The sequence below is a fragment of the Halichondria panicea genome, chromosome 1 (genome assembly GCF_963675165.1).
Source record: "Halichondria panicea chromosome 1, odHalPani1.1, whole genome shotgun sequence".
NCBI lineage: Eukaryota > Metazoa > Porifera > Demospongiae > Suberitida > Halichondriidae > Halichondria > Halichondria panicea.
Window position 1 is genome coordinate 10,030,632 of NC_087377.1, and position 9,468 is coordinate 10,040,099.

The window sequence follows — 9,468 nt, forward strand, 5'->3', positions numbered from 1 at the left end:
ATGTTTTGAGGGGCCTCATATAATATATCAAAAACCTCTGCAGTGGAGAGTTGCTAGCGGTTAGTAAACAGTAAGTAAGTTGTAGAGTCTATACCTGCCGTATTTATATACATGTACAATGGCATACAAAGGTGCATTATATATATTCATAGAGCCAGAGTTGAAGTGTACGTGTAGATATAAATGTCTATATAGTCTAGCATGCATTGAGATACTACACAAGTGCCATGCAAACAATTAAGAGGTAATACCTTGTAGTAAGCATACTCGGTAGCTTTGCCTACAATCAGGCTTACTAGTAGAATGCATGTAGATCTAGTATATAAATGTAGCTAGCTTATTAGAAAGTTTTAATAGTGATGTATCTCCACGTACATACCGTTCTCTCCGGTTTGGCCTTGGACCAACAGAAAGGAGACACCCCAAATAAACAGCAATCGACTGATCATTCTTGAAGCAACACTAGAACAATGTTTAAACATAGATAGTAGAGGAAGGGGATTGTGAACGAGATCACGTGAACTCAATTTCATGGACTGTCCGTGTTAGACGGAAGCATTAGCAGAATGGCCGGAAGTAGACAGGAAGTATATAGATCTGTGTTGCTGGGTATGGTTGCAGCCTCCTCTGTGGGCCCTTCTGCTAGTGAAGACATATCAAGGAAGTAGGACTCTGAGCTATGTGTGTATGCAAGCTTTTAGTTTTGAAATTCTTTTTTTTGTAGGTTCTTTCTACTCTGGAAATGTGTCCATGCTACAATTATACAATATATAATATCCATGACAACTCATCATCTATATAACATTATTATGAACTGCAGACAAGCGCAAGCTATGACATTGTAAAGATACACGTACATTATGAATGATATGAGTCAGAATGTGTTGTCAGAGTCCGGTCTTCTGCGTTTGGGTAACGGTTCGTGAACAATTTTTTGACAGAACTTACCTGATCAACTATAATAAGTGTAGAAGAGTGATGCTTTCACAAATCTAATTAAACATTTAAGGCCAGGATTTTCATCACAAAAGTTCAGGGAATCGATGTATCTCAATCAAAATAGCACAGCACGCTGGTAAAGAACTGGAGTGATGAGTTGAGAGAGGGGGTATAAGGGTGTATTCAGAACGTACTGACAAATTCCAAATGAGCTGGCACTGAACACACGAGGTGACGATGACATCAACTCTTGGTAGCTTGACAATGGTGAGCACGTTCTTGACGGCAATTAGTTCAACACTGACTTGGCAACCAAGAAGTGGAGAGATTCAAGAGTTGCTGGTCGACTCAGGTAAAGGCTGATGAGAGCAGACGGGGGATGTCTGCTGCTTCTTGCTTTTCTATCGCTGAAAAAACGCAATTTCTGACTTCCCATGCCCATTGTTTACAATCACACCTGTGTGGGAAAAGAGCAACATGACATTTTCACACTTTTTCATTGAGGCAAAATTATTCTTTCGAGTTAGTACAGCTACTATGTAATAGCTATTCTCATAGAGTAAAGCTAAAAGAATCAGAAAATGCACACTAAAACTTTCAATTGTGAACGGTCAGATCAGGACACCCCACACAAAGAAGGCACCCCATTCGACTTATTTCACAACACTGGAGAACAACAAAAAGCTTATATATCAAAAAAAGGGGCTATCCTGTTAAAGCTCAAGTCAAGGAAACAGCCAATATGCTTACTAGCTTCTAAAAGTGTATCAGAAACTAGATTCTCCCCAAACAGTGCTAAAAACAGGTAAATGGTGAGTCATAGCTAACTTGTAGCTCAACAGGTATATCTTATTACTTAAAACGCTCAAAATATTGTTAGTATAGATTACTACTGACATTAAGGCTCTTAGATAGTCGTTTCTTACCTTTAGAACCGAGTAAAACTCTGAAAAGTCTTTAGCCCGCTCAAAATTAGTCAATTCGCGGTCTAACGCGGATAGACCTCAGCTCTCATGTATGATCTATAGCGCACGTGATCTCGTTCACAATCCCCTTCCTCTACTATCTATGGTTTAAACACTGTACTTTAGCTCTAAATAATAATTAATAAAACAATCATGTAGAATGTACCTATAAGCTATAATTATTACTGATTGGGAGTTGGGCGTGGCCTGATTTTCCACTGAGGATTGCGCATGTCCAGATACTAATTTTGGCCTGTAGATTGCGCGCGGTACTCATACCAGAAAACAGGAAAGGTTGAAAATCATAAAAATCATAAAAATGACCTCATAAGTATCATGTACAACAACAATGACACCAGAAACTACAACACTATAGCTAAAAAGTACCACAAAAACATTTGCAATGTGAAAAGTTGCTAATTGGCCGGGGGAAACACCAAAAAGCGTAGACACAAGAAATATCCAGCAAGAGCATAACTCCAATCCTTTACAACGTCATTCACATGTACATTTTTCACATAATGTTTTTAGTTTTTCCATCCTATTAATTTTGGTGGTTTTCTCGAACAGAATGTTGAGTGTTTGAGTTTTGTGATGAGTTTCCCTAATAATTATAGTGTTGAGCACATACATTTTCTGTGCAATTGACTCCATCTATGCATTTTAGCATGGAAGTGATGAATGCCAAATGTGGTGGATCAGGATTACTATGAGATTAGTTAATTATATTGTAAATGCATCAACACTTATTTGTAGAGTCCTCTTCATGACGTTGTAACGGATCGATTGGAGTTATGCTCTCGCTGGATTGGTTATATTATGGTTACCTCTCTAATATTGGGCTCAAAATGATGGTAGAATGAGGATGTACTGTAAATCCAGAGTGTTTGTGCAGTATACGTATAGGTTTATGCTATATATATCAGTGTGTCATGACACTGTATGAGCTGCATATAATATATATATACATGTCCCTAATGTGAACTTTCACATTATTTTAAAGATAAATATTGTGTATCTGTATATATATACGAATTTATACAGTTTAATACGCTCAGATTTCAAAGCCTATAAAAGGCTCTAACAGCAGCATACGAACAAGACAATATAGAAGATGTACAGGGGGGGAAAAATAGAATTGTCGATTATACCTTTACATACTAGCCTGCAGCTGTGTCCAAACGTTCCATGATCACTGTAGCTACATATTTCTATTGTTTGTATACCTCTGTTAGCTATAAATAGAACTGATAATTCAACTGAGCAGTGCACAATTCCAATCACTGCATGGAGTTACATGTATACTGTTAGTGGTCAATTCGATAATTATGTACATGTCAGTAGACATTATACAGAACATAAAAATATAACATTATATAGTGTCACATGCGTGTAAAAATAGTAGACTAAACACATTAGTAAGAAGGAGCCTGTGAGCACATTTTTGGCACACACCGAACACGCAGCCATAATGAAGTTCTGTGCATGCATATACATAATCCAGTTTTATAGTACACATGCATGCAGTACAGTGGTGTGGTGATGTGCGGCTCCCCAAGCTCCTTCTTACTAATGTGTTTAGTCTACTATTTTCTTCTCCGTTGTTCTGTAAGCAGCTTAGTATTGCTATATGATCCACGCTGGACTCCTCCACTGGATATTCCCTGGGTCGTTGGTGGGCCGCCTGTCGACCACTCTCTGGCATAGGTCAGCTGAAGTTGTGAATGTGTGAGTTGGTTTGTAATAATTTCACGAGATAAATCAGGGATTTTTTTCTGAATACACAAAATGTTATACATAATAAAAATTAATGATATTCACTATATTATACAGCACGTCTGACAAAACATGAGCGCCTTTGTTATGCTGTGTAATGAATTCGAGGGTTATCATATCAGGGGTTTCAGCCTTATTGTAAAATACACATTAATTTTTATGCTCTATAGCTAATAGTGGAGATTTACATGACCTATACAATGTAGTTAGCATCGATTCCAGGCCGATTAAAATACGTTAATGTGGCCTGGAATCAAGGCTAATCTATAGTCATACCTGATGAAGAGCCTCTCTTGAAGCTGGCTTTGGTTTCTTGGTATATACATTGACAAGGGCATAATTTCCTGGGGCTGTCTGGTGCTCAATAGAGTTTAGGTCAGCATAGAGGGAGTCGGCAGGAGGGGAAGATGATATATCACGCCTACATTAATAATTAATTTGTACAAAATTATCCTTTTACCACTAAACTACAAGATACATGGCATAAGCTGCTAAAATACGAAACAACTCACTTGAGCTTTTCAGTATCTCTTGGGTTTGACTTACAATTAATTCAAATCTGTAAATGTTCGCTACATTACTTAAGTTGCACTGATAAGGGACGTTAAATGAAGTAGAAAAACTTGCCTCGTTTGCAATAACACATGTAAAAGAGCACCCCCACACCAAAACCAAACATGAAAACAAGGAGAATATCAGCCAAAAAAGCATCCACAAACAATTCCCATTACGCTAGCCGGTGCTAGTATCATCAGAATGATCACCACAATCAGCCAAACAGAAACTGTAGAACATCGAATCCTAAATACATAACACAATGTACTATTAGACCATGCATACGTGAATGTGAAAGCAAACTGTTACAGTAGCTACAATATCTACTCTTGACAATAATTATGACATGAGACTTACAAACGCAAGATCTCAATCCAGCTGTTTCAACATTTCCATCAATGCAAGTGAGTTGATATGAACCAGACAAATCATAGATAACTGAAGTACAGCTCAGAGTAGCAGTCGTAATTCTAAGGTGAGACACGCTGCTAGCAGTAACGACTCCGTCAAGCTGGTAGGACACTCCACTGCCCACGAATAACAAGAGGGCACTCACAGGGCATGTGCTAAAGTTAAGATTGCTCTGAGTGTCAACTATGGTTCCATCATACACAAGATTTGCACGATAGCACAGATCAGTGGATGACGTGACAGGTACACAAGTCAACTGTGACGTCAGTTGTATGTTGGAGGTGCTGAAATCCAATGGACGCAACTCTCGACATCCAAATCCTTGTTCAAACTGGATACGAAAGTCCCCACTTTGCTCAGAGGTACAGTTTTTACCAAGATAGAATGTGAGGCAATTCATTGCTCCCAACGTACTGTCATCAATGACAAGTGCTCTATCTATAATTATGATCAAAGTACAGTGCAAGTAACATAACGTAACTTCTAATCATAACAAATAGATCTTACCTTCAATTTCAGCAGACATTTCACTGCTTGATCCAGCCACATTAGTGACGGTCACAGTTAACGTGTACACATCATTCTCCACTGTGTCTGTGAGCTGGTAGGATGAACCAGAGATAAACACTGCACTACCACTGATACCCCCAGCTGAAGTGTAGGTTATGGTTGGTACAACATTTAAGGGAGGTGTCAAACTGAACTGCTGGGTCATTGCTGCTCTGAACCTGTGATGACTACATCATTTGACTGTTATTATTATATCCTTCACTTACTCCCTCCACCAAACTCCATGATCCCCTGATAGACAGTGATGGATTGGAACAGTCAACGAATCCAGTGGGTTAAGTTAGTATATACAGGAGCTGAGAAATCGTATAATAAAAATGAAATCTCTGGCACGTGGTCCACTCACTTCTTATGTTGAACATCACAGAAACATCAATGCTGCTGTTCAGTACTCCAGGACACACAGCACTGGCAGCCACTACACAGACAGTGTGAAACCCGGTGTAGCTCAGTCCAGTCACAACGATGTTGTTGTCAGTCACTTCCACTGAACCACTCACTGCCTCCAACCACACTGCCATAAAATGTTATCGCTGTCCCAAACATTTCGCTATTGCTAACCAAAAGCGTAACTTGTCCAGTTAACTGGTCAACCACTGAGTAAATTTCAATTACAGTGCTGAAACTATTCTTACCTGCAGTAATTATAGTGAAGTTCCCGACTTGAGGATCAGACGTAGAACCACCAGCAAAACAAGTCACCACAGAACCATTTAGTGACTCAGTGACTACCAACTCAAGAGTGCATGGACATCCTTGTTGGCTCATTGTGGGGACTGATCATACTAACAATGAATGGTCCACATACACCTGCGCTATTTGGGGAGGCTGTGTGGGTGATAACAGTATTGCAGTCTCTTGGTAGACGAGGAGCGACTCTCCAACGAGACAGGTCGTCAGGACTGTCATGAGAACAAGTGAGGCTGACGGTAGTGTTTGGACACACTTGAAGGAACCCATCAATCACAGTGCCACCATCGCTACTGACTTCTAAACTGCTCACAGCATCTATAATTGTCACAGCATTGATTTTAATAGTTATAACTCTAGAACAATAATTATTGTGCCTACTTTATACTCCGAGGCGTACCTGTGCCTTTTTGGGGAAAACCTAGCACAGCTACAAAAATCTGCGAGGATAATAACAAAAATGCTAGATCTATTGCTAAATGTAACCTTAATATGATGTAACTTACATATGCAGATAGATCGACAAGCCTCATTATCCACCGTTTGTTCTCCCATAGATCTTATCTACTCGTACTCTTGCCGCGCCCATAATTATGCGCGATATGCATACACGGCTCAAACGCTGCCCATGCAGTTAAGATAATGATTTCATAATTATTATGAATGTCACCAGATGGGTTATGAATCATAACCCATCTGGTGACGCCCTGGTGACACCCGGGCTTATAAACAGTGACATTCTATACTAGTCTAAATGTCCTATTAATTTTATACAACGACAGTAAGCTCTGCTAACTAGATTTAGAGGTAGATCTAGTCTAATTATACTCATTAGATATATAGATCCAGATGTGATCTACAGCTGGCCTTTATATTCTAGACTATAGGCAGCCTGCTATAGAGCCCTATAATAATTAATAATTATAAAACTGACCACAACAATTTTCCTCAATAGATTCTCAGTGTTGTGAGGGTGTGTTCAGTAGGTCTAATTATCTTTCCACATTTAACATGTAAGTTTAAACCAAATTAAACGCAACCACTAATTTATATTAATCTGCAGATACTGCAAGCAGTTTAGAAGTCAGTATAGCGGCGGTGGCAATGTGATTGATAGGGCCCTCCAAGTGTGTCCAGGCACTACCGTCAGCCTCACCTGTTCTCATGACAATGTTATTGATCTGACTCGTTGGAGAGTCACTCCTCCTCTACCAATGGACTGCGATATTGTTATCACTCACACAGCCTCCCCAAATAGTGCAGGTGTATGTGGACCATTCATTGTTAGTATGATCAGTTCACGCAATGAGCCAACAAGGATGTCCACTCTTGAGTTGGTAGTCACCGAGTCACTAAATGGTACTGTGGTGACTTGTTTTGCTGGTGCTTCTACATCTGATCCTCGAGCTGGGAACTTCACTATTCAAATTATCGTAGGTGAGAACATAGTTTCCATTAGCTCCAATTGAAAATGTATATACTCTTACCTATCTATCTATTATGTAGAGGGTATATTCGTCACTTAATACTAACTTTTTTGGTCGTTGTGATTATCATAATTATTACGGTATACAGAACCTTCCACTCCAACTGTTGATAGTGTGGAACACTCAGTGGTTGACAGGTTAACCGGACAAATTACACTTTTGGTCAGCAGTAGCGGCACATTTGGTACAGCGATAACATTTTATGGCAGTGTGGTTGGAGGCAGTGGTTTAGTGGAAGTGACTGGGAGCATTATCACTGTGACTGGATTAAGCTACACTGAGTCTCACACTGTCAGTGTGGTGGCTACCAGTGCTGTGTGTCCAGGAGTGCTGAACAGCAGCGTCATTTTTGTTCCTGTGATGTTCAACATAAGAAGTGAGTGGACCACCGGAGTTTGTATTTCTCACAAATTTTGGTGTTTTCTCAGCTCCTGTACTGACTCGACCAACTGGATTCGTTGACTGTTCCAATCCATCGTTGCCAATCAGTGGATCATGGAGTTTGATGGAGGGAGTAAGCAAAGAATATATCCATCAAAATTATATGCATGCATACATCACAGGTTCAGAGCAGCAGTGACTCGGATGTTCAGTTGACTCCTCCCCAAATTGGTGCACCAACCATAACCTTTACTTCTTCAGCCAGGAGTTTCAGTGGCAATGCAGTGTTTGTTCCTGATTCATCCTACCAGCTCACGAACACAGTGGAGAATGATGTGTACACTTTAACTGTAACTGTGACTAATGCAGCTGGATCAAGCAGGAGTGTCTGAAAGAGTTGATGGTAAGCTCTCAAGTATTTCTTTTGCTGTGAGAAGAACCTCTATCCTGATGTTGTAGTTACTCCCTTCATAATTGATGACAGTACGCTGAGAACAATAAATTGCCTCACGTTCTCTCTCGGTCAAAACTGTGCCTCTGAACAAAGTGGAAACTTCCTTATCCAGTTTGAACAAGGAAATGGTTTATGTCGAGACTTGCGTCAATCAGATTTCAGCACCTCCACCATACAACTGACGTCACAGTCGACTTGTGTACCTGTCGTCTCATCCGCTAATCTGTGCTATCATGCAATATTGATGTACAATGGAATGATAATTGATACTCGAACTAATCTCGACTTTGCTGGGTGCCCCATAAATGTCCTTGATTCTTTCCTGGCAGATGGTGTTTCCTACCAGCTTGACGGAGAAGTCACTAGCGGCAACGTGTCTCACCGTACGACTGCTACTCTGAGCTGTACCGAAACTTTTGCCTCAGTATCTGGAGCAGCTGTGGTGACATGTGTTGACGGTCAGTGGAACAACATGGGCATACAGTGGTGTTCTAGATCATGTGCAGGTATATGTGTAATTGTTCACCAATGTATGTTATTGTACACATAACTCTACAGAATCCATATCTCTGACATTCGTACTCACCTTGTTTTTTGGAGTCTTGGTTACCGTCTTGATAAATTTGGCAATGGTGTACATGTACAAGAGGTCTAAAAAGGTAACTCTGCAAACTGAAACTGAAATGATACCACCACCTGCGATATACGAAGAGCCAGGAGACATTAAAACAGACCCCAACACTCAGGGAAATGTCGCCTATGGACATGTGCAGCCTCTTCGGCAGTAAGTGGAACTTTTAGATTAGTTGCAGTGGATTGAATAATATTATTTTATTGTTTTCTGTGAACATTATAATCCTCATAATACATAGTTCTTTTTTGCCCAAACTTTTCATATTTAGTGAGTCCTAGGCCCAGATAATTATTTTTAGTTTCTATACCTATCATAATTCTGCATCATTTTTTCTTTCTAAATTGAAGTCAAAGGTCGTGCCCATGGCAGCTCTTTTTATACTCACAACACGCTCAGGATTCCAAAACAACTATGTTTAATCATTAGACTCAGAAGCCAGCTTACTAAATAGATATCATGCTAACACTGACTCACCGGTACAATGTTTCGACAGGTCCTGTGCAGTCCAGCTGCTGCTCAAATAGAGTCTTTGGATTCTTCACTTACAAGAGCTAGTCAGACATGAGATTGAATTATTCGACTGCTCGACCATGATAACTGTTTTTC

The 9,468-nt window shown here is 39.9% G+C and overlaps 3 protein-coding genes across 5 annotated transcripts in view; 1 reads left to right on the forward strand and 2 right to left on the reverse strand.

The window, feature by feature from the left end:
• The window catches only part of LOC135344925 (uncharacterized), a 12,788-nt gene extending 10,717 nt beyond the window's left edge, over positions 1–2,071 (reverse strand). Inside the window, exons 1-3 of one of the 2 annotated variants that reach the window (XM_064542226.1) lie at positions 2,011–2,071; positions 380–472; positions 1–37 (exon numbers count right to left, since the gene is read on the reverse strand). The exon at positions 1–37 is cut by the window's left edge and continues 278 nt beyond it. In XM_064542226.1, coding sequence (XP_064398296.1) covers positions 1–37; positions 380–449 — 107 coding nt within the window. In that variant the 5' untranslated portion in view covers positions 450–472; positions 2,011–2,071. Of the gene's footprint in view, positions 38–379; positions 644–2,010 lie in introns of those variants that run through there. The other variant, XM_064542218.1, reaches the window with a different exon arrangement.
• A 1,193-nt stretch (positions 2,072–3,264) lies between these two features.
• Positions 3,265–6,496, reverse strand: LOC135344943 (uncharacterized). 2 transcript variants are annotated; one of them, XM_064542237.1, is made up of 10 exons: positions 6,413–6,496; positions 6,307–6,346; positions 5,563–6,224; positions 5,423–5,512; positions 5,154–5,374; positions 4,593–5,084; positions 4,308–4,464; positions 4,193–4,239; positions 3,957–4,101; positions 3,265–3,616 (listed from the first exon to the last, which is right to left on the reverse strand). In XM_064542237.1, exons 5-7 carry the CDS (start codon positions 5,359–5,361, stop codon positions 4,376–4,378), a joined length of 789 nt encoding a protein of 262 aa, XP_064398307.1. In that variant the 5' UTR covers positions 5,362–5,374; positions 5,423–5,512; positions 5,563–6,224; positions 6,307–6,346; positions 6,413–6,496; the 3' UTR covers positions 3,265–3,616; positions 3,957–4,101; positions 4,193–4,239; positions 4,308–4,375. The 2 variants fall into 2 exon arrangements, with proteins under 2 accessions (XP_064398307.1, XP_064398315.1); XM_064542245.1 differs by having other exon boundaries at positions 4,308–4,481.
• A 310-nt stretch (positions 6,497–6,806) lies between these two features.
• On the forward strand, positions 6,807–9,451 carry LOC135344956 (uncharacterized). Its single transcript, XM_064542254.1, has 7 exons — positions 6,807–6,919; positions 6,970–7,343; positions 7,482–7,769; positions 7,822–7,907; positions 7,957–8,177; positions 8,234–8,734; positions 8,787–9,451. The coding sequence occupies exons 2-5, from the start codon at positions 7,121–7,123 to the stop codon at positions 8,164–8,166; spliced, it is 807 nt and encodes a 268-aa protein (XP_064398324.1). The 5' UTR covers positions 6,807–6,919; positions 6,970–7,120; the 3' UTR covers positions 8,167–8,177; positions 8,234–8,734; positions 8,787–9,451.
• Positions 9,452–9,468: the final 17 nt, after the last annotated feature.

Coding starts and splice junctions, on each gene's coding strand:
- LOC135344956 (XM_064542254.1), top strand. CDS start 7,121: ATGGACTGCGATATTGTTATCACTCACACAGCCTCCCCAAATAGTGCA. Junction 7,770..7,821: donor TGTGATGTTCAACATAAGAA/GTGAGTGGACCA, acceptor GTGTTTTCTCAG/CTCCTGTACTGACTCGACCA. Junction 7,908..7,956: donor CATGGAGTTTGATGGAGGGA/GTAAGCAAAGAA, acceptor CATACATCACAG/GTTCAGAGCAGCAGTGACTC.
- LOC135344943 (XM_064542237.1), bottom strand. CDS start 5,361: ATGACCCAGCAGTTCAGTTTGACACCTCCCTTAAATGTTGTACCAACC. Junction 5,085..5,153: donor AATGTCTGCTGAAATTGAAG/GTAAGATCTATT, acceptor TCATAATTATAG/ATAGAGCACTTGTCATTGAT. Junction 4,465..4,592: donor TGGATTGAGATCTTGCGTTT/GTAAGTCTCATG, acceptor GATGTTCTACAG/TTTCTGTTTGGCTGATTGTG.